General features: G+C 46.7%; 1 protein-coding gene across 5 annotated transcripts in view; it reads right to left on the reverse strand.

The window, feature by feature from the left end:
* The window catches only part of STK32B (serine/threonine kinase 32B), a 389,829-nt gene that overhangs the window by 2,410 nt on the left and 364,847 nt on the right, over window positions 1-22,572 (reverse strand). For all 5 annotated transcript variants that reach the window (XM_069593237.1, XM_069593236.1, XM_069593240.1 and 2 more), the window contains one exon: window positions 20,331-20,395. In XM_069593237.1, coding sequence (XP_069449338.1) covers window positions 20,331-20,395 — 65 coding nt within the window. The remainder of the gene's footprint in view (window positions 1-20,330; window positions 20,396-22,572) is intronic.

Raw genomic sequence — 22,572 nt, forward strand, 5'->3', positions numbered from 1 at the left:
GTCTAGGAGCAGAGGAAGCCCTGGCCAGCAAAACAGTCAGAGTGTCCATCCTCATCAAGTTTACCACCCGATGGGGAAGATGGATATATATCAAATGATCTCACAAAGGTAATTATAGGGGAATGGAATGCAAAAGTAGGAAGTTAAGAGATACCTGGAGTAAGGGGCAAATTTGGCCTTGGAGTACAAAAACGAAGCAGGGCAAAGGCTAACAGAGTTTTGCCAAGAGAATGCACTGGTCATAGCAAACACCCTCTTCCAACAACACAAGAGAAGACTCTACACATGGACATCACCAGATGGTCAACACCGAAATCAGATTGATTATATTCTTTGCAGCCAAAGATGGAGAAGTTCTATACAGTCACCAAAAACAAGACCAGGAGTTGACTATGGCTTGGATCATGAACTCCCTATTGCCAAATTCAGACTTAAATTGAAGAAAGTAGGGAAAACCACCAGACCATTCAGGTATGACCTAAATCAAATCCTTTACGATTATACAGTGGAAGTGACAAACAGATTCAAGAGATTAGATCTGATAGAGTGCCTGAAGGACTATGGACAGAGGTTCATGACACTGTACAGGAGGCAGTGATCAAGACCATCTCCAAGAAAAAGAAATGGAAAAAGGCAAAATGGTTGTCTGAAGAGGCCTTACTAATGGCTGAGAAAAGAAGAGACGCTAAAGGCAAAGGAGTAAAGGAAAGATATACCCATTTGAATGCAGAGTTCCAAAGAACAGCAAGGAGAGATAAGAAAGTCTTCCTCTGTGATCAATGCAAAGAAATAGAGGAAAACAATAGAATGGGAAAGACTAGAGATCTCTTCAAGAAAATTAGAGATACCAAGGGAATATTTCATGGAAAGATGGGCTTAATAAAGGACAGAAATGGTAGGGACCTAACAATAAAAGACAATATTAAGAATACACAGAAGAACTGTACAAAAAAGATCTTCATGACCCAGATAATCACGATGGTGTGATCACTCACCTAGAGCCAGACATCCTGGAATGTGAAGTCAAGTGGGCCTTAGGAAACATCACTATGAACAAAGCTAGTGGAGGTGATGGAATTTCAGTTCAGCTATTTCAAATCCTGAAAGATGATGCTGTGAAAGTGCTGCACTCAGTATGCCAGCAAATTTGGAAAACTCAGCAGTGACCACAGGACTGGAAAAGATCAGTTTTCATTCCAATCCCAAAGAAAGACAATGCCAAAGATTATTCAAACTACCGCATGATTGCACTCATCTCACACGCTAGCAAAGTTCAAAATTCTTCAAGCCAGGCTTCAACAGTACGTGAACTGTGAACTTAAGAATGTTCAAGTTGGATTTAGAAAAGGCAGAGGAACTGGAGATCAAATTGCTAACATCCGTTGGATCACAGAAAGAGTAAGAGAGTTCCAGAAAAACATAGACTTCTGCTTTATTGACTACACCAAAGCCTTTGACTGTGTGGATCACTACAAACTGTGGAAAATTCTTAAAGGAGATGGGAATACCAGACCACCTTACCTGCCTCCTGGGAAATCTGTATGCAGGTCAAGAAGCAACAGTTAGAACTGGACATGGAACAACAGACTGGTTCCAAATAGGAAAAGGAGTACGTCAAGGCTGTATATTGTCACCCTGCTTATTTAACTTATTTAACAGAGTACATCATGAGAAACGCTGGGCTGGTTGAAGCACAAGCTGGAATCAAGATTGCCAGGAAAAATATCAATAACCTTGGATATGCAGATAACACCACCCTTATGGCAGAAAGTGAAGAAGTAAAGAGCCTCTTGACGAAAGTGAAAGAGGAGAGTGAAAAAGTTGGCTTATAGGTCAACATTCAGAAAATGAAGATTATGACTCCGGCCCCATCACTTCATGGGAAATAGATGGGGAAACATGGAAACAGGGAGAGGCTTTGATTTTGGAAGTCTCCAAAATCACTGCAGATGGTGACTGCAGCCATGAAATTAAAAGACGCTTACTCCTTGGAAGAAAAGTTATGACCAACCTAGACAGCATATTAAAGAACAGAGACATTACTTTGCCACCAAAGATCTGTCTAGTCAAAGCTTTGTTTTTCCAGTAGTCATGTATGGATGTGAGAGTTGGACTATAAAGAAAGCTGAGCACCAAAGAATTGATGCTTTTGAACTGTGGTGTTGGAGAGCTCTTGAGAGTCTCTTGGACTGCAAGGAGATCCAACCAGTCAATTGTAAAGGAAATGAGCCCTGAATATTCATTGAAAGGACTGATGCTGAAGCTGAAACTCCAATACTTTGTCACCTGATTGGAAGAACTGACTCACTAGAAAAGACCCTGATGTTGGGAAAGATTGAAGGCGGGAGGACAAGGGGACGACAGAGGATGAGATGGTTGGAGGGCAACACCGATTTGATGGACATGAGTTTGAGCAAGCTCTGGGAGTTGGTGATGGACAGGGAAGCCCTGTGTGCTACAGTCCATGGGGTCTCAAAGAGTCAGACAGGACTGAGCAATTGAACTGAACTGATCTCACAAAGAAATACCTGAACAGATGAGCACCCAGACTTATAAAATACTCCACGACAAACAGTGTTGAGGGAGTTTAATTCTTTAAAAAATTTTTTTTCTTGAAGTATAATTGATTGGTGTTGTGTTAGTTTCTGGTGTACAGTGAAGTGACTCAGTTCTATATCTCTGCTTGTCTATTTACATGTTTTTTTCCATATTCTCTTCCACTGTGGCTTATCACAGGATACTGGATACAGCTGCCTTTGTCATTTATTTATTTTATGCATACTAGTTTACATCTGCTAATCCCAGACTCCTAATTTATCCCTCCTCCCTTCCTTCAGCCTTTGGTAACCATAAGTTTATTTTCTATGTCTGTGAGTCTGTTTCTGTTTTGGAAATAAGTTCATTTGTATCATATTTTAGATTTCGCATATAGGTGATATCATATGACATTTGTCTTTCTCTGTTTAACTTACTTCACTTAGCATGACAGTCTCTAGGTCCATCCATACTGCTGGAAATGGCATTGTCATTCCTTTTCTATGGTTGAGCAATATTCCATTGCATATATATATATGCTACTTCTTCTTTATCCATTCATCTGTTGATAGACATTTAGGCTGCTTTTGTGTCTTGGCTATTGTAAATAGTGCTGCTATCAATACTGGGGTGCCGGGTTTTCTCTGGATATATACCCAGGAGTGGGATTGCTAGCTCATATGGCAACTCGATTTTTAGTTTTTAAGGCTCCTCCTTAAAAATAGTGGCTGCGCCAATTTACCTTGAGGGAGCAGGGATGTGAACACTGCATATCCTAACAGCTGGGCTCCTGGCTGCCTTCCACATGATTGTGGAGGTCAACCTCCTTCCCTTTCTGATCTCATCAAGTTCAGGATCATGCCCTAAACCACAGCTGTCACGGTGTGTCAGGCCAAAACATGAAGCTGAGACTTTTAGGGAGGCAACGAGAAGTCTGAGACCAGGGAAGAACTCAGCTCAAACCCTGGATCTCAACACCAGCCACTAGAGTCAAGGGGTCAAGCGGTCTATCTTCTGAGCCTCAGTTTCCTGATCTATCACTGGGGACTATATCACTTACTTGGCAGGAGGCTAAAGGGAATCAGAGAGGATGGGCATGAAATATCTAGTACAGAGCTGGAAATAATCATATTACTAGAGTTCTACCTTGTTCTGAAAGACACGGGTTTCAGCCGGAACCTACCTTTTACATTAGTATGTTCTGTCAGACAGAGTGCAGGCCTACTGTTTGATTTAAATGAAAGAGTTGTTTCACCCAATAACTTCTGTGTGTGCTTGTGACGTGCAGAGAACTGTGGGTGACCCTCAGATGAATACACACACAGTCTCAGATGGATCACAGTGTGTGTGTGTGTGTGTGTTTGTATGGTGGGGCTGCTCTGTGTGTGTGTGGTGGGGATGCTCTGTGTGTGTGTGTATGGTGGGGATGCTCTGTGTGTGTGTGTGTGTGTGTGGATGGTGGGGTTGCTCTGTGTTTGTGTGGTGGGAATGCTCTGTGTGTGTGTATGGTGGGGATGCTCTGTGTGTGTGTTGTGGTGGGGCTGCTCTGTGTGTGTGTGTGTGTGTGTGTGTATGGAGGGGATGCTCTGTGTGTGTGTGTGTGTGTATGGTGGGGATGCTCTGTGTATGTTGTGGTGGGGATGCTCTATGTGTGTATGGTGGGCATGATCTGTGTGTCTGTGTGTGTGTTGTGGTGGCGATGTTCTGTGTGTGTGTGTTGTGGTGGAAATAATCATAATACTAGATATTATTACTATCTCTAGACTTCTGTACTCTCTGGTTTTAATGCAAAATAAGGCTTCAAAAGCTGCATAATAAAGAGTAGAGCATATGGAAGAGGAAGCCCCAGTAAGGGAGAGATGGAGTCTAAAGTCTTGTGTAGATCAAGGAAGGCTTCCTGCAGGAGGCAGCTTTTGAGCTGGGCTTTAAGGACTGGTGTGGAATGTGGGTAGCTGGAAGAAGGGAAGAAATTTGAAATGAAAGGACACCAGTGCAGTAAGGCACAGAAAGTAAAAAAAAAAGAAAAATTCCAGGGTGGATCAGAGTCTTTTTTGGAGCTGTGTAATTTCAGCCACTTCAGCTCCTCCTCTTGGACTGCTGCTGCTGCTGCTAAGTCGCTTCAGTCGTGTCCAACTCTGTGGACCCCACAGACGGCAGCCCACCAGGCTCCCCCGTCCCTGGGATTCTCCAGGCGAGAATACTGGAGTGGGTTGCCATTTCCTTCTCCAATGCATGAAAGTGAAAGTGAAGTTGCTCAGTCATGTCCGACTCTTAGCGACCCCATGACTGCAGCCTACCAGGCTCCTCCATCCACGGGATTTTCCAGGCAAGAGTACTGGAGTGGGGTGCCATTGCCTTCTCCGCCTCTTGGACAGAGCTGTTTTAAAGAGAACTGGCTGTTTCAAGTCTTCGCTCTTCTATGGAGGGTCGTATGTGGAACGATATGACCTGAGTGCTGGGGGCTTCGAACAGTAAGGGAATGAGATGTGAGTCACACCGCTTGCAACTTACCACCAGGCTCAGTGTGAGATGAGGAGACAGAACCAAAAAGGAAAGACTCCCTCTAGACACCCACCCATCCCCCTACAGGCCTACAGAACTGGATTCTGATCTAGTTTTTGGAGGCTCCAAAGCCTGCTTTCTTCTCTCTGCATCTACAGTCCTGCCCACCTACCAACCATTCACCATCCATCTACCCATCCGCTTCCTCTTCACCTATCCATCTATTGTACTCCACCCTTCCATCCATCCATCATCCATCCATATGTTCAATTATCTGTCCCACCCCACCCCTACGTGTCCACTCCTACTCATCTAAGTGTCCCCCCATCCACTTACTTATTCACCTACCCACCCATGCACCTCCTATAGAGAAATCTATCTCATCATTATCCATTCATTCAAGTACATCCCTCCATCCAACCATCTGCTCACCATCCATCTACTGACTTACCTGTCCATCAATTCACTATCCACCCCATCCATTGATTCCCTCCAGAGACTCCCTATTTACCCATCCACCCACATAGCTACTTCCCATCTATCACCTTTTCATCTACTATCCATCCACCCATCTATCCATCCACCACCCTTCTGCCTATTCATTCATCCATATACTCCCATATTTCCATTCATCTGATCAACCATCTGACCCACCCATTTACTTCCATATCCTTCCACTCATTCTTTCCACCAGCTATGAGTGTGCCAGGCTCTATGTGCCAGGCTCACAGTTGAGGCGTGGGAACACAGCAGAGAGCAAACAGTGAACGTTCACTGTGATGAAGTCTCTGTCAGAGGAGGCAGTATGGCCCAGCATTCAGGGCCTGGGCTTAGAGCCAGGCTATCTCGTTCTGTCTCTGAGTCTGCCACTTACTAGCCACGTGACTTTGGGAGGCTGGATTCAAACCCAGGTCTGTCTGTCTCCAAGGCCCCTGCTCTTTCCACTGAATCTCATGCCTTTCAATCCGGATCCGGGAGGAGAGAGTGTGGAATGATTTTGCCACTCTCTGAAGAAATTAGAAAGGCTCAGTTTGCTCAAATAGAAACCCAGGAACCAAGACAATGATGTGAAACCATATGGTTGGCCCCCAGAGCTCACTTCCATGACTAGCCCAGAGCCCAGTTATCTATACTTCACAAGGAAATGAAAAAGGATTTTACATATCTTAGTAGATGTAGCCCAAGTCTACTGATGCAAATTAGCTAGTTATCACTGCAATGGCAGGGACTTTTAATTTTCTCAGCCAACTTTATCAAATTAATTGTCAGTTTTGTGACCAGAATTCCGAGTGATGGATGTGAATGCTCTCAACGTCCCGAACTCAAGCATTAATTGTCAGAAGGAAGAGCTCTGTGATGGAGACCCTCAATTAACGAGAACAGGACACATTAAAATTCGTCGTAATATGGGCTGGAGGCATTTTTCAAAGGCAAAGCACTACCTAGGACGAAAAGAAAATGGTTAGCAATCAAACTGATTTCAAACCAAGCTCTTCCACACCCCGAGGATGCAGTCAGATTAATACCAAAATTGATCTACAGCCTCAAATCCTACGTGCAGCCTGGCTTCCTGGTTCAGAGTGACCAGCTTTCCTTTCCTTTGTGCTGGGTGCTTCAAAAAGGAAAACACTTCGAGTACTGTCACACCTATTCATATCACTTCCCTGGTTATATGTGTCCAGAACTGTGTGATATATTGGAGTGGCCGTGTGGCGTGGTGGGAGAAGGCAGGCTTTGGAATCATACAGAATTCAATCAGGATCCCAGCTTTGCTGTGAGTGGCTGAGGGACCTGGTGGAATTCACCCAACTTCCTGAAGTCTCTCATTCCTCACCTGTGACACAGTCACATCACCTCTTTAATGAAGGCGAACAAATGCATAGTATCTACCTGCCTGTAGCAGGTACTTTATAAAGGGCAGGGATTTTTATGATGATGACTGCAGTGCGGATGTGTGATGCGTTCATACTCAGTTGTGTCTGATTCTTTGCAATCTCGTGGACTGTAGCCCACCAGGCTTTTCTGTCCATGGAATTCTCCAGGCAAGAATACTGAAGTGGGTTGCCATTTCCTCCTCCAAAGGATCTTCCCAACCTGGGGATTGAATCTGCTTTTTTTTTTTTTTTTTTTTTTTGCCTCCTGCATTGGCAGGCAGATTCTTTACCACTACGCCACCTTTCTTTGCTATTGATTGCACTGTGGGGATACTCCCATTTCACAGATGGAGAAACTGAGGATCAGTAAGTCAAGTTTAATTTTCTGCGGTAGTTCTAATGAATGTCTCCCAGCAAGGAGGCCCCCACAGATGGTTCCATTCTAGGGGATCAAGGAGGGAGACAGAGAAAAGTGCAGGGTACTGGAATGGGGTCACATAGAGTGGCTGAAGGTCAGGACCCAGCAATGGGTGAGACAAGCAACAGGCTCAGGTGGGGGAATCCAGTCGCACAAGTCGCAGCGGGATCCAGGGGGGTCTGGAAACCAGGAAAGCCTGGGCATGGAACTGGTGCCTGGAACCGGGTCTCCAGCCTGGTTGCTGGTCTCCCCTCCTTTGGGAAAGGGCCACGGTGTGCCATCTGTGACCTTGCATCAGCTGGCCGGGGGCAGGTGCACAGACAATGTGTGCTGGAAAGCTGGGCAGGTGGATGCAGGAATAAATGCCCAGTCAGGTTTCTACTGCTCATTAGCTGCCTGTTTGCACAACTTGGCAGGCTCTGTCTCAACACACTGAGGGGGAAAGGAAGCCAGTCTAAACTGAATGGAGTAACAGGGTATCCTCGCAGGACAAGAATTCATGATCACTGGCAGAACTGGCAAGCTCACAGACCCTGTGGATGACAGTTTGCATGAGTCAAATTGGAGCTTTATCTCTTGTGGCCAAGGGAGTTGAGATAAGTTGCTGTTTTGCGTGTATATGTAAGTGTTGGTTTTAAAATTAAGGCAAAATGGTGTCTGACATGGCACTTAATTGATACAGTACTATATTGGCCTGGTAATTTTGTGTATAATAAATATTACTAGCAAATATTTGGGCAGAGCTGACTGATCATGTAGGGAGGATGTTAAGTGCTTAGCGTCTGTTCTCTCACTGGTCCATACAATAGTCTTTCATATGGGGTAGGTTTTAACACCCCCTTCCCTGGTGGTTCAGATGCCAAAGAATCTGCCTGCAATGTAGGAGACCCAGGTTTGATCCCTGGGTTGGGAAGATCCCCTGGAGAAGGGAACGGCTACCCCCACTCCAGTATTCTGGCCTGGAGAATTCCACAGACAGAGGAGCCTGGCAGGCTACAGGTCATGCGGTTGCGAAAAGTTGGACACAACTGAGCAATTTTCACTTTCACCACTTTACAGATGAGGAAACTGGGGCATTAGCGTGAGGTCTGAGGTCACAAAGCAAACATGGATCAGGATTTAAAACCAAGCAGTCTGACTCCAGAGGCTGTGCTCTTAGCTATTATGTATACTGCCTGTCCACGGTTAATAAAAACCAAAGAGTCAAACTTACTGGAAAGTTCTGGAAGGGCATGAACCAACGTGAAGAAGAGTTGTCTGTTTGGGGATAGAGGGTGGATATTGAAGGGACGCAAGCAGTCGCCTGGTCTAATTGTTTGCACACTGCAATAATCCCTTCTCTAGCATCCCTTGCACAGAGCCAGCCTGTCTTAACCCAAACCCCACTGCCCTCCTCCCCAGATAGTCCACTTCACTTGGGAACTGGAACTGCTCAAATCCTTAGAAACTTTTCCTTAGCATAGAATTGCAACTGAGAAATCTGTGGCCTGATAGCTCTTCCTGGAATTATTCAGATGATTCTAGTTTTTCTCTCTCTAGGGATATACCTTCAATTCTTAGGAGCCCCTAAACTAACAACCTTCCACTGTCCCCCAGGTTTACCCCACCCCACTCTCCACCTGCTCTCCAGCCTGTGAGTCTGACTTGTAGGAACTGTATCAAAAGCTCCCAAGCTCTTTGGGCTTCCAGGGCTTGACCCCTCGGGAGCCCTGGCAGAAATTAGAAGGAGCAAGGGCATTAAGTCCCCAGTCCCCCTTCCTGTACTGGCTCCTGGGGCTGCTGGGAACCTTGAAAGGTCACTGCTCCAATCAAGGGAGCCTTCTGGATGGCCTCCCTCTCATCTCTTCAACCTCCCGGTGGGAATACCTTGCCTTCTCTGAAGCCCCAGTTTACTTAATGCACGAGCCTCTATGATGCCCTCATAGCCACACCTTTGTAGAGGGTCCTTTGTAGATAAATTATCCTTGGAGAGTGTTTCCTTCGTAACTCTGACTGATACAACATCATTTCTAGTTCCCCATGAGATGTCTCTTCCTTAAGTAAAAGCTCTGTGTAACTGGCTGTTCTACTTTCAAACCTCATCACTTATTGGGAAGATCGCCTTGTATGCAACACTTGTCTTGCAAATTCAATAAGAGCCTTTGGCCAGAAGCATTAAAATTCTATTTTATCTCCTATTGCCTGAAGCAAAACCTATTTGAGGAAGTCTGAGGATGGAGTCAGCTGCACCTTGGGTGTGATATAGCAGAAAGGAGGGGATTATCTTACTAAGCATCCTCTCTCCCCTTTTGCAAACAGATGAGCTCTGGGGGAAATAGAAGGGATGGCAGCCTCAAGTTTCTAAGTGATAGGGACTGAGATTTGTTGAGTGAGTTCATTCTTACTCAACACCTCCTCATTTAATACCGACACCACTCGTCCAGATAAAGTCCGGCAAATGACTCCTTCTCTATAGATGTCATGTGTGTGTGCTATGTCATTTCAGTTGTGTTTGACTCTTTGTGACCCCATGAACTGTAGCTCACTGGGCTCTTCTGTCCATGGGATTCTCTAGGCAAGAATACTGGAGTGGGTTGCCATGTCCTCCCCCAGGGGATAAGTTGACCCAGGGATCAAACCTGCGCCTCATGTGTCTCCTGCATTATAGGCAGATTCTTTACCATTGAGCCACCACGAAGTCCTCTGTAGATGTCAATACTTACAAATCAAGGTTGTGGTGAGGATTTATTTTAGATAAAATGTAAATGTGTACAAAGCATCAAGCACAGTGCATGGTATGTAACAGGCTTTCAATATTCTAAAAAATGATAACCTATTTCACTTAACTGGCTAGCAATGAGATTTCCATATGTACAGGGAGAAAACTAGACCACCACCACCACCAACATTTACTCTAAAACAGATCACTGGATCCTATTTATAGCTTTCAAATTTACACATAGCCTTATTTCACATAGGATTAAATAAGGCTTATAAATATTCATATAAAAATTAGCATACCTCTTTTTGACTAGAGAAATCTGATGGAAGGAAAAATAAAGATGGGTCTTTAAATGAGTTAAATCTGAGCAGACCAATGACCATATGTGCTTTAGAGCAACATGATACAGGGTTGCATACAGTTGAGGCAATTTGTCAGGGTCTGTGTGCCTCCTTAACTCACTCCAGTATTCTTGCCTAGAGAATCCTGTGGACAGAGGAGCCTGGTGGGCTGCCGTCTACGAGGTTGCACAGAGTTGGACATGGCTGAAGTGACTTAGCATGCATGCATGCATTGGAGAAGGAAATGGCAACCTAGTCCAGTATTCTTGCCTGGAGAATCCCTGGAACGGAGGAGCCTGGTGGGCTGCTGTCTATGGGTCGCACAGAGTTGGATACAACTGAAGCGACTTAGCAGCAGCAGCAGCAGCAGCAGCAGCAGTGTGTCTCCTTTAGCCAACGGATAATTGGCCATGTTTTATTTTCTGTGGCTGAGATGGATATGTCAGGATCAGTTACCCTTTTTAACCCAGCTGCAATTTCCTTTGACTGAGACCCCAGCGAAAAGGACAGAGGGCCCTGATTCCTGTGTGATTTCTTGATTTTGAGTTTTCATGGAACTGGAGTTTCCTTCCAGTCACTTTCATCTGGGGCTGAAATTCCTCCCACGGTTTCAGGCCATGGAGTTGATTTCCCCTGGCTGTTTTCTTGTCCTTTGGAAAGGTGCCACTTTGCTTCCCATTTCTGGGTTCCCAGAAAGCCTAGCCTTCACTAACTCAGTTACCTGGCCCCTCTCTCCACTCTCCCTCAGACACATCACTGCAGTTATGCTTTTATCAGTTTCTCTGACCGTGAAACAGGCAGAAAGACACCTACAGATAGACCTGTGATGAGAACTGGGTGAGAAAGTGGCTGCAGGGTCCCCGTCCCCACCCTGAGCTCAACACACAGCAGGTACTCTCAACTGTCAGCTGCTGTTCCCTTTCACCTGCTCCTGTAAAATCGAGGTTTGCACCACATTCGGAATCTCAGACTGGAGAGAATGTCAGTGCACTGGCCTTGATTTCAGAAGCTGGATTCTCAGAGTTGGCCTCTTCCTAGCACGGAAGTCAGAAGGAAGGTGCCCGAGGAAAGGTTTTCCCCGTTTTATAGAAGTATCTGGGGAAAGTGGCTCTAACTCTGTCCCTCCTTCCCTGTGGGTTGTTGAAGAGCTGAGAAAGATGTCAAGGTTTCCTGTGAGTGACACAGACCTTGTTCAAGTCATGGAGTCACTGATGCACAGCCCAGCCTTTATTGACACATTTATGGAGCCCAAGGCTCAGAGGAGCTGGAACCCCACCAGGCTGGCCACTGAGAGAAGCAGAGCCAGGACCTGCAATGTGCACTCCATTCCCAAGCCTGAGATGAGTTATCCTCATACCTCCTTGCCACCAGTTCCTGGTGGCTCCAGGCCACAATGGAAGGTCCCTATCTATCTGCTGGGAAACTCCAAGGAGGCCACATGGGCAGATGAAGCCAGCAAACTTTGAATACACCATGATTCACATTAATTTGTATCATCTGGGCCACAAGATGTGAAGAGTCGACTCATTGGAAAAGACTCTGATCTGGGAAAGATTGAAGGCAGGAGAAGGAGGAGACAGAGGATGAGACAGTTGGGTAGCATCATTGACTCAAAGGACATGAGTTTGAACAAAGTACAGGAGATAGTGAAAGACAGGGAAGCCTGGCGTGCTATAGTCCATGGGGTCACAAAGAGTTGGACACGACTGGATGAATAACACTTTCATTACAATTTGGGCTCTGGAGCTAGGCTGCCTTCTTATACTCCCCTCCCTCCCTGCTATCTCTTGGCCATGTGCCCTCCACCTGCTTTACGCTGACCCATCTCCAGCTGCAAAATGAGGGAATAAAAGTAGCTGGCTCACAGGATGGATGTACAGACTAAATGTCATACAGTGAGTGCCCTATAAAACTGAAGCCTAATAACATCAGCTCCCTGCATGCAAGTCAGGGCCCCACAGGACACACTGGAGAGAAGAACCCCAGAGACACCACTGCAGAAAGTAACCCCTTCCTTCATCTCACAGAGCTTGTTCTACCAGGCAGTGAGCCCCATCAGAACAGGGACTTTGGCCCACTCTATCCCCGGTACCCCATTCAATGGGGATGTGGAATAAGCATCTGCTGGACATCTGGATGAAAGCATATGTAGCAGAATGAGCCCAGAATCCAGTGGATGGAAGATTAGATTTCAGGTCCTTCATGTTACAATTAAGAGCTGCAAGAGCTCAGGAAGAAGGAGGAGGAGGAGAAGGAGAAGTACCTTAGAAAATGTGATGGGTAAGGATCTGAGCAATGTTTCTCAAGAGGGGGCGATTTGCCTCTCAGGTAAAGTTTGGGGCCATTTTTGGTGTCATAGCTACGGAGGTGCTATGGATATCTAATGAGTAAAATGTCACAGATTCTGCTAAACATCTTGCAATGTATAGAACTGTCCCCGCATCAAAGAATTGATGTCAAGAGTCATCAAATGTCAATAGAGCTGAGGTTGAGAAGCCCTGGATTAAGGAAACATGATCTAAAACCCATAAAATCACACACAGTCATTGTTAATAGTATTACTAAATATAGCATGTGCAGTATTTGATTACTAAAATGTAATGTTTTCAAGGGCTCCAAAGGTAGTTTTAGTATGATTTTAAATGTTTAAGTTCTTTATAAGATGAAGCAGATAGAAAATTCCTTTCTCATCAGGGGCTTCTTATACTGCAAAGCTTTGTCAACTGCTATTGAAAAGACCTTTTGGAAAAATCACCCCTGCTCTGATCTTTGGCTAAAATTGGAAGACAAACCCCATGGTGCATTTCTCAAACTAATGGAAGCTCAGCTGCCCGGGTCCTTGGAAGCCTGGACCCGTCCCTGGAACCAGATGCTTCACCTCGCTCAGTGGCCTTTTGCCAGCTGAGACCAGATTCGTTAATAACTGTGTTTCCAGAAAATTAGGCAGTGCTAATTTTAATTTTGTTCTCTGTTTAGAAAGTGAGGTCCAGAGAAGTCAGACCTAGGGCATCTCCTCCACGTTTGCACAGTGGTCCAAGCAAGTCTGTGTCCCAATCTGTACCCTTTAGGCTTCAAGTATCCTGAGGTCATGGGTCCTGCTACATCCACTTCTGTGTCCCCAGGTACCAGTCCAGGATTATGATGCATCTTTCAAAGGACCAATGAGAATCTTCCATGGGAGCTGATGCAATGAATGCCCGGCACATGCCCCCTTAAAGTCTAGGACAGTAGTCCCATGACGCATGGGGACCTTTGCTCTGCCCAAGAGCTTCTGCTGGTTCAGGAAGCACACCTGGCCCATGCAAGAGGCAGGTAGCTGCACAGGGTGTTTGCATCTTTAGCAGCATCCTTCAACACATGAGGGCTCAAAGTTGCAGATGAATGATTCAAGGCAAAGGAGGAAGAGGACTGGAGGGTCTGCCATGTGTATGCATCACTGACATCATCTTGGGCCCATTCAGTTCCTCCTGTCCTTCCACTAACCCTACCTAGGACTGTGCTGTGCAATAAATCTCTTCTCCATTGTCAGTGGATTTGTAAAGAATGTGTGTGTGCATGCTCATTTGTGTTCCACTCTTTGTGACTTCATGGACTGTAGCCCGGCAGGCTCCTCTGTCCATATAATTTGTCAGGCAAGAATACTGGAGTGGGTTGCCATATCCTCCTCCAGGGGATCATCTTCCCTACCCAGGGACTGAACCCTCATCTCCTGCACTGGCAGGCAGATTCTTTACCATTGCGCCACTTGAGCAGCCCCTTTGTAATGAATAGATATTGTTTAATGATCATAGATATTATTTAGCTTCCCAGATGGCACTAGCAGTAAAGAACCCACCTGCCTTTGCGGAAGATCTAAGAGACACAGGTTCAATCCCTGAGTGGGGAAGAGTCCCTGGAGGAAGAAATGGAAAGCCTCTCTAATACTCTTGCCTGAAGAATCCCGGGGACAGAGAAGCCTACAGTCCATAGAGTTGAACAGAGTTGGACAAGACTGAAGCGATTTAGCACACAGCACAATGATCATTAGGTCCAAGTAGAATCTCTGCTCTGTTAGTCTCCAAATAAGGACAAAGACCTTGGCTGACATGTTTTTGGCACCCACCCATAATGAATCAGATAGGGTCTTGACTTAGGAATGCAGTTTCTGTCTCCAAGCACTTCCCTCCATAAGTGAGCTTAACTATAAAACTCCCGATGGTCCCTTAGAAGTATGGAATGCAGCTGGGGATGCTTCCAGATTGCCATATGCCTGATCCAAGTCATTCGTAAGTTACCCACAGAAAACTTCATAATTCTGCTTTAAGGAGCTGCCTGCCTGCCTCACTTTTCAGTCTCAATATACAGTGTCAGTTCATTGGGCATTTTTCATTCCCTCTGTTCTCGGGGACATTTTTAGATGGGATTCTTTTGGGCTTCCCAAGTGGCTCAGTGCTAAAGAATCTGCCTGCCAATGTAGGAGACAGAGAAGACTCAGGTTCAATCTCTGGGTTGGGAAGATCCCCTGGAGGAGGAAATGGCAACCCACTCCAGTATTCTTGCCTGGAAAATTCCATGGACAGAGGAGCCAGGTGGGCTACAGTTTACAGGGTGGCAAAGATCTGGACATAAGTGAGTATGCACAAACGCCCGTGACTCAGCCAAGAACTAACTGGAGGATGTGCAGTTTGGGTGCATGGGTCTCCAGTAGAAATTCTCAAACCCTGAGGCGTCAGAATGACTGGAAAGATGTAAAATGTAGAGTCACAGGCCCATTCTCTCTACTTCGGATTCAGAAGGATGCTGTGCTTGTTTCCTAGGGTGGCTGTAACATGGTGTCCCCATCTGGATAGTTTATAACAACAGAAATGTATTGTCTCACAGTCTAGAGGCCAGAAGTCTGAAGTCAAGATTTCAGCTGGGTTAGCTCCTTCTGGAGGGGTTGACGGAGAATGTGTACCAGGGCCCCTTTGGCCCCTCTGGCTAGAACTTCAGCATATCTTTTGGGAAGTCATAGTTCATCCTGTTTAACAGAGGCTGCAACTCTAAATGCTAACAACTCCCACCCTACGAGTTCCTGACAGGAACCCCTGGGACCGTGGCACTTCCTTCCAGTTCATCTTCGCAGCGCCCTCTGAGGAGACAAGGGCCTCCCCAGTGGCTCAGTGGTAAAGAATCTGCCTGCAGTGCCCGAGACACTGGAGACACGGGTTGGATCCCTGGGTCGGGAAGATCCCCTGGAGGAGGGCATGGCAACCCACTCCAGTATTCGTGCCTGGAGAATTCCATGGACCGAGGAGCCTGGTGTGCTAACACCCACGGGGTCACAGAAAGTCAGAAATGACTGAAGCACCTGAGCACACACATAAGACACGGAGGAGACAAGGTCTGAAATGACTACACAGGGAGGTGGGAACAGTGTGTTTCGGGCAGATGGCCAGGACTGCAGAGACCGGAAGGAGAAGGAACTGCCGGAGGAGGTAGAGAGCGGGCAGCAAGGTCCCCATGGAGCATGAAGGGAAGCTTGGCTCCGTGTCTCAGTGTCCCCTCTCGGCTCCCACTGGCCACATGGCTGATGTTGGAAAGAAGGTCTTTAATTTTCCAGCTACTCCAGTGTCAGCAGAACAGGTGCTTCATAAACAGGACTGCAGAGGAGTGCAGGATGCGCGGTGCCTATCTTGCGAATATAAAAGAGATTTTTGGAAACCCCTTTCACTCACGCTCCTAGATGTCTACAGAATCATGTTATTCTCCAAGAGTGATAAAAATGCATCTACAAAGAGGATTTTGCAAAATATTTATGACACCTTAATTTCTAATAGATAAATTCTACAAACAGCCCAAATGTCCACAAGAAAAATGGATAAACCATGTGTGTACTATTTATATCAATTCAGTTCAGTTCAGTTCAGTTACTCAGTCGTGTCCGACTTTGCAACCCCATGAATCGCAGCACGCCAGGCCTCCCTGTCCATCACCAACTCCCAGAGTTCACTCACACTCACGTCCATCGAGTTGGTGATGCCATCCAGCCATCTCATCCTCTGTCGTCCCCTTCTCTTCCTGCCCCCATCCCTCCCAGCATCAGAGTCTTTTCCAATGAGTCAACTCTTCACATGAGGTGGCCAAAGTACTGGAGTTTCAGCTTTAGCATCAGTTCTTCTAAAGAACACCCAGGACTGATCTGCTTTAGAATGGACTGGTTGGATCTCCAGTTCAGCAATGAAAGAAATGAACTGTTTATAAAACAAGGAAGTCCTTGCTTTGGGGCAGATCATGCCTCATGAACTGACTTCTCACAGGCACTTTCAGTTCAGTTCAGTTGCTCAGTCATGTCCGACTCTTTGCTACCTCATGGACTGTAGCACGCCAGGCCTCCCTGTCTATCACCAACTCCTGGAGTTTACCCAAACTCATGTCCATCGAGTCAGTGATGCCATCCAACCATCTCATTCTCTGTCATGCCCTTCTCCTCCTGCCTTCAATCCTTCCCAGCATCAGGGTCTTTTGCAAAGAGTCAGTTCTTCGCATCAGGTGGCCAAAGTATTGGAGTTTCAGCTTCAGCATCAGTCCTTCCAGTGAATATTCAGGACTGATTCCCTTTACAATTGACTGGTTGGATCTCTTGCTGTCCAAGGGACTCTCAAGAGTTCTCCAACACCACAGTTCAAAAGCATCAATTCTTCGGTGCTCAGCTTTCTTTATAGTCCAACTCTCACATCCATACATGACTACTGGAAAAACCATAGCTTTGACTAGATGGATCTTTGTTGGCAAAGGTATGTCTCTGTTTTTTTATTTTTTTATTTTATTTATTTACTTTATTTTTTTTGTTTTTTATTTTTAAATTTTAAAATCTTTAATTCTTACATGCATTCCCAAACATGAACCCCCCTCCCACCTCCCTCCCCATAACATCTCTCTTGTCTAAGTTGGTCATAACTTTCCTTTCAAGTAGCAAGCATCTTTTAATTTCATGGCTGCAGTCACTATCTGCAGTGATTTTGGAGCCCAGAAAAATAAACTCTGTCACTGTTTCCATTGTTTCCTTTTCAGTTCAGTCACTCAGTTGTGTCCAACTCTTTGTGACCCCACGAACCGCAGCACACCAGGCCTCCCTGTCCATCACCAACTCCCGGAGTCCACGCAAACCCATGTCCATCGAGTCAGTGATGCCATCCAACCATCTCATCCTCTGTCATCCCCTTCTCCTGCCGTCAATCTTTCCCAGCATCAGGGTCTTTTCCAATGAGTCAGCTCTTCACATCAGGTGGCCAAAGTATTGGAGTTTCAACTTCAATATCAGTCCTTCCAATGAACACCCAGGACCTGATCTCCTTTAGGATGGACTGGTTGGATCTCTTTGCAGTCCAAGGGACTCTCAAGAGTCTTCTCCTTGTTTCCTTTTAGCAGATGAGAAATTGCAGCAGGGTGGTTATGGGTGGCTATAATGTGGGTCCTTTTCTGGGTACATCAAGGAGTAGGGATGGGGTTTGACATGGAGGAGTTGGCAAGGTACAGGACAGTATCCTTGTGGGGAGAAGCTGGGGAAAAGACACTGCTCCCAGCACACCTGCCCTGACTGGTAGCCCATTAGCCTCAGGGCCATTGGGGAGCAGAGACACAAGGATGAAAGAGCAGAAACCTCCATCAAACCCACGCACATCTCCTCTTTCCCATCTTCTTCCCTGCCTCCCGCTTTACATACGCTCATCCTGACCACCCCCATCTGGAAGACAACTTCCATCCTCCATCTTTATTTTGACAACTCCTATTAACGGTGCCAGCCTCACTTCACATCCACGACCGCAACTCTCAAGGGGGTCCTCAGTATAGCCGGGTGATCTTACTATGTTCACCTTTCCACGTGAGAAAGAACATCTGATTGGTCGAAGCTGCTATGTAGTTGGGTTTCTGCTAAAAACAGCCGGATGCCACCTGACAACGCAAGGAGGGGTATCTCATTTTCATTTTATTTTTAAGGGAAACAACTTGGGTTCTTCAGATTCCAGATTGAAGCGTCTTCTGACACACAGTGCCATATACAGCGTGACTGCTATCTGCTCGGGCCTGTCACCCCTCTGCGTTTTCACAGGCTCCCATTTGCCACCCAGGCACTCTCTGAGAATGCTACTGCTACTGCTACTGCTAAGTCACTTCAGTCATGTCCGACTCTGTGCGACCCCATAGATGGCAGCTCACCAGGCTCCCCCATCCCTGGGATTCTCCAGGCAAGAACACTGGAGTGGGTTGTCATTTTCTTCTCCAATGCATCAAAGTGAAAAGTGAAAGTGAAGTCGCTCAGTGGTATACAACTCAGTCCCTGCCTAAACCGCTGGAGGACCCGAGGCAAGGCTGCCTGGAGCTCATTTTCACTTCGGTCCAAAGTGCCCAAGCTGGTTTGAGTGGAAATTCCCAGGACTGACTGTCTACGGTGGGGAAGGCACATGAGCCTCAGAGCAGACAGGACCACAAGGAAAACGTGATGGGCTCTGAAACCTCTTATAATCCTAGCTCTCGCCTGCTCCAAGTTTCTTCCCATCCTGCTGGGACCAAGGACATGATCAGCATGGCTGTCTGAGAGATGCGTGATGTTGATGAGTAAGTGATGTTGTCTGGCTTGGTGTGTGTATGTTTGTGTGTCTACTAGCCTAGAGCTGTAGCCGCCCAGGACAAAGGACAGGCTACTGCCTCCATCTCCCTCAGTGCCCACTGGGAATGGGGCCCTGCCCAGCCCATCAACCCAAACAGCCCTCCCCAGGGCCCTCACACCCTGCTGCACCTCCCGCCCACCCCTTGGCATGCCCCGGAAATTCAAGCTTCTAATCCAGCTGCGAGAGCCCACGTCTGCCAGGCCAGCTTGCTTCTCTGTGTATTGTCCTCACTGATGGGGCTCCATGCCCTGCCCTCCTCGCCCATCAGGACACCGCCAGGCATGGCACCTCCAGGAGCTTCCCTGACACCCAGGCTGAGCTGTGTGCCCGCTGCGAAGTCATGCCTGGGCTGCCCTACCCCACAGCCTGTGGACCCTCTGTGGCTGCCACCTGTGAGAAGCTGAAAGTGGTGGAACACGGGTGAACGCATAACAGTCAACTGGGTACGTGTCCATCTGGCTCTCCTGGAGGGAGGGAAGTGGATCTGATCGTCTCTGCGAGCCCAAGGCCTGGGTGAATAACTAGATAAATGGGGCTATGTGCTGTGAGTCCTGCCTGCAGGGCCTCAGCTCCTGCTGTGTGAGCCCACGGCCCCTGGGGCCTCTCTCTGAGTCATCAGGCACTGGTGGATGGACCCCCAGATGGTAACATCAGTGGGATGAGGGCTGAGCCTCCACTTCCTTGGCTGCCGTAAGGGCAGTCATGTGATCAGGGCAGTCATGTGATCAGGCCAGCCCCTCCCACCTTACCAACATCCTGTCTCCTGCCAGCCCACAATGCTTGGGTCCTAGCACAGCCCACACCATGTTATCCCATCAAATAATGACAACCACAGCAACAATCATAACAGTCATCCTTTTCCTGAATACTCCTACCATGCCAGGCCTTGAATCAACCTTGCAACAACCACACGGCAAAGGCGTGATTTCCACTTTGTCGTTGCTGACAATGAGGCTCCATGATGTTAAGCAACTTGCCCCAGGTCACTCTGGCAGCAGCAGACCCAGGACTTGATCCCAGGCAATTTTGCTCCAGGTCTTGGGCATGTAACCATCTGCTGGTCTGCCTCTCCATGCCAGCGTCCTGTGTGCCATCAGTCCTGTTGTGGTCACCCCACTTCACATGAAGACCCCCGAGGCCCAGAGAGGTGAAGTTGGAGCCTTGCTTGGGCCAGACAGCAGAGGCAGGATTAGAATAATAGGGTCTGCCTGCTGGTTCCCTTCCAGCATTGTGGCTGCCTTCATGGGGTCTGGGGGCCCTGATTCACCCAGGGAGCCCATCTGTCCCTTGAAAGGGCTCCGCCCAGTGGATCCCAGTAGCAGGACTTACTTCTCTCTGTTGAATACGATGAATTCCTTCCGCACAGTCTCCAAGCACTGCTGGAGGTGTCCATTCTGTCAAAGAGCACAGAGAGGGGACAGTAAGTGATGAAGCATCCTCCCAGGAGTGAGGACGACCAGATACTGATCTAAATGGGACACTTCCGGCTGGGGACAAGCTAAGCTGCTGGAACAGCCCTGACTGTACAGGCGACAGTGTCATGGGGAGGTAAGGGCTGACAGAAGAAGATGCTTTTCTACATTTTAAGCCATTAAATGCAATGTCAAAGTTCTGTTAAAATGGGCTATGAGTTGAGTTTGTTTTTTTACATTTTGGCCACATGGAATGTGAAATCTTAGTTCCCTAATCAGGGATCAAACCTGCACCCCACTGTGGTGGAAACACAGTCTTAACTACTAGACCACCAGGGAAATCTCTGGAATATGAACTGAAAATCAGGACCCTGGTTTCCTGAACACTTGAACGTTCATGAGGCCTGATTAAGCAGCATGTTGGGGGAGGGGGAATTCAAGGCCATCATGCAAAGGTGCTCATTCTCCTCAGGAACAGGAGCCAAGGACCATGGTCTCACAAATGCTTTGTAACACACATCTCAGAGCTGCCTGGATGCAGGATGGCATGCACGTGTCTGCAGGACCCCCATCCCCTGTGGGCCCATGTGAACGTCCACCCAGGCCTCCTCTGGCCAACTTCTGCATTAGTCCCAGCATACAGCCTAGGGCCCACAGTACTTTTAGGGGCTACAGAGATTTCTTTTGAAATAAGCTGAAGAGAATGAACTTTTAACACTGAATGTTACATTCATTTTCATACCAGTGTAATCATAAATTGTAATGTTTAATATATTTTGAGGGAGGAAGGGAAACTTGTGGGTTGAACTGTGTCCTCCAAAAAGATGTGTTGTGGAAACAACCTAAATGTGCATTGACAGATGAATGGATAAAGAAGATGTGGTGCATATGTACAATGGAGAACTGCTCAGCCATAAAAGAAGGAAACAATCCCATGTGCAGCAACATGGATGGACCCAGAGATTATCATACTGAGTGAGGTCACTCAGAAAGAGAAAGACAAATTCCATGTGATACTAGTTTGCTGTTGTTGTTGCTGATTAGTCAGTCATGACTGACTTTTGCAACCTCATGGATTGTCAGCCTCCTCTGTCCTTGGGATTCTCTGGGCAAGAATAATTGGAATGGGTTGCCATTCCCTTCTCCAGGGGATCTTTTTGACCCAGGGATCAATCCTGAGTCTCCTACACTGCAGGCAGTTTATTGCTGAGTCACCAGGGAAGCCCATGATATTACTTAAGTGGAATTATTATTTTTATTAATAATAATAATTATTATTAAGTGGAATCTAAAATGTGACACAAATGAACTTCCTTACGAAAAAGAAACAGACTCACAAGACACAGAGAACAGACCTGTGATTGCCAAGGGGGTGGAGGTCGGGGAGGGAAGGATTGGGAGGTTAGGGTTAGCAGGTGCAAACTATTAAATAGAGAATGGATAAACCACAAGTTTCTATTGCATAGCACAGCAGGAACTATATTCAATATCCTGTGATAAAATTGCAATGGAAAAGAATGCAGAAAAGAATGTATATATTCTTGTAACTGAATCACTCAGCTGTAGGGCAGACATTAACACAACACTGCGAATCACTATACTTCAATAAAAATAAATAAATTGAAAAAGACACGCCTAACGCCATGTACTGGTCTATATGACCTTATTTGGAAACAAGGTCTTTGCAGATGGAACTAGTTAAGATGAGGTCAACCTGGAGCAAGGGGTGGGGGTTCCTAAATTTGATAACAGGTGTCTTTAAAAGAGGACTGTGTGAAGACAGAGAGACACAGAGAAGAAAATGCCTTGTGAAGACGGAGGAAGAAATGAGTGATGTGGCTATGAGCCAAGGGGTGTCAAGGGCTGTAGGCCACCGCCAGAAGCTGTAAGAGGCAAGGAAGGAGCCTCCTGAGAGCCTTTGAGAAAGCACAGCTCTGTTAATACCTTGATTCTGAACTTCCAGTCTGTAGAATTGTGAGTGAACACATTTCAGTTGTTCCAGATCAGTGTGTGATACTGTGTGATGGTAGCCTAGAAAATTAATACAAGGACCCACAAAGGGTGGCCTTGGGTGCCTTCACAGTATAACACCTTTGCAGAGGGTGTGGGAAAAAAAGAAGAATGACTTTTTTTCTTTCCCTTTTCTGAGAACAAAGAAG

The sequence above is a fragment of the Ovis canadensis genome, chromosome 6, assembly GCF_042477335.2.
Source record: "Ovis canadensis isolate MfBH-ARS-UI-01 breed Bighorn chromosome 6, ARS-UI_OviCan_v2, whole genome shotgun sequence".
In the NCBI taxonomy this organism is placed as follows: domain Eukaryota; kingdom Metazoa; phylum Chordata; class Mammalia; order Artiodactyla; family Bovidae; genus Ovis; species Ovis canadensis.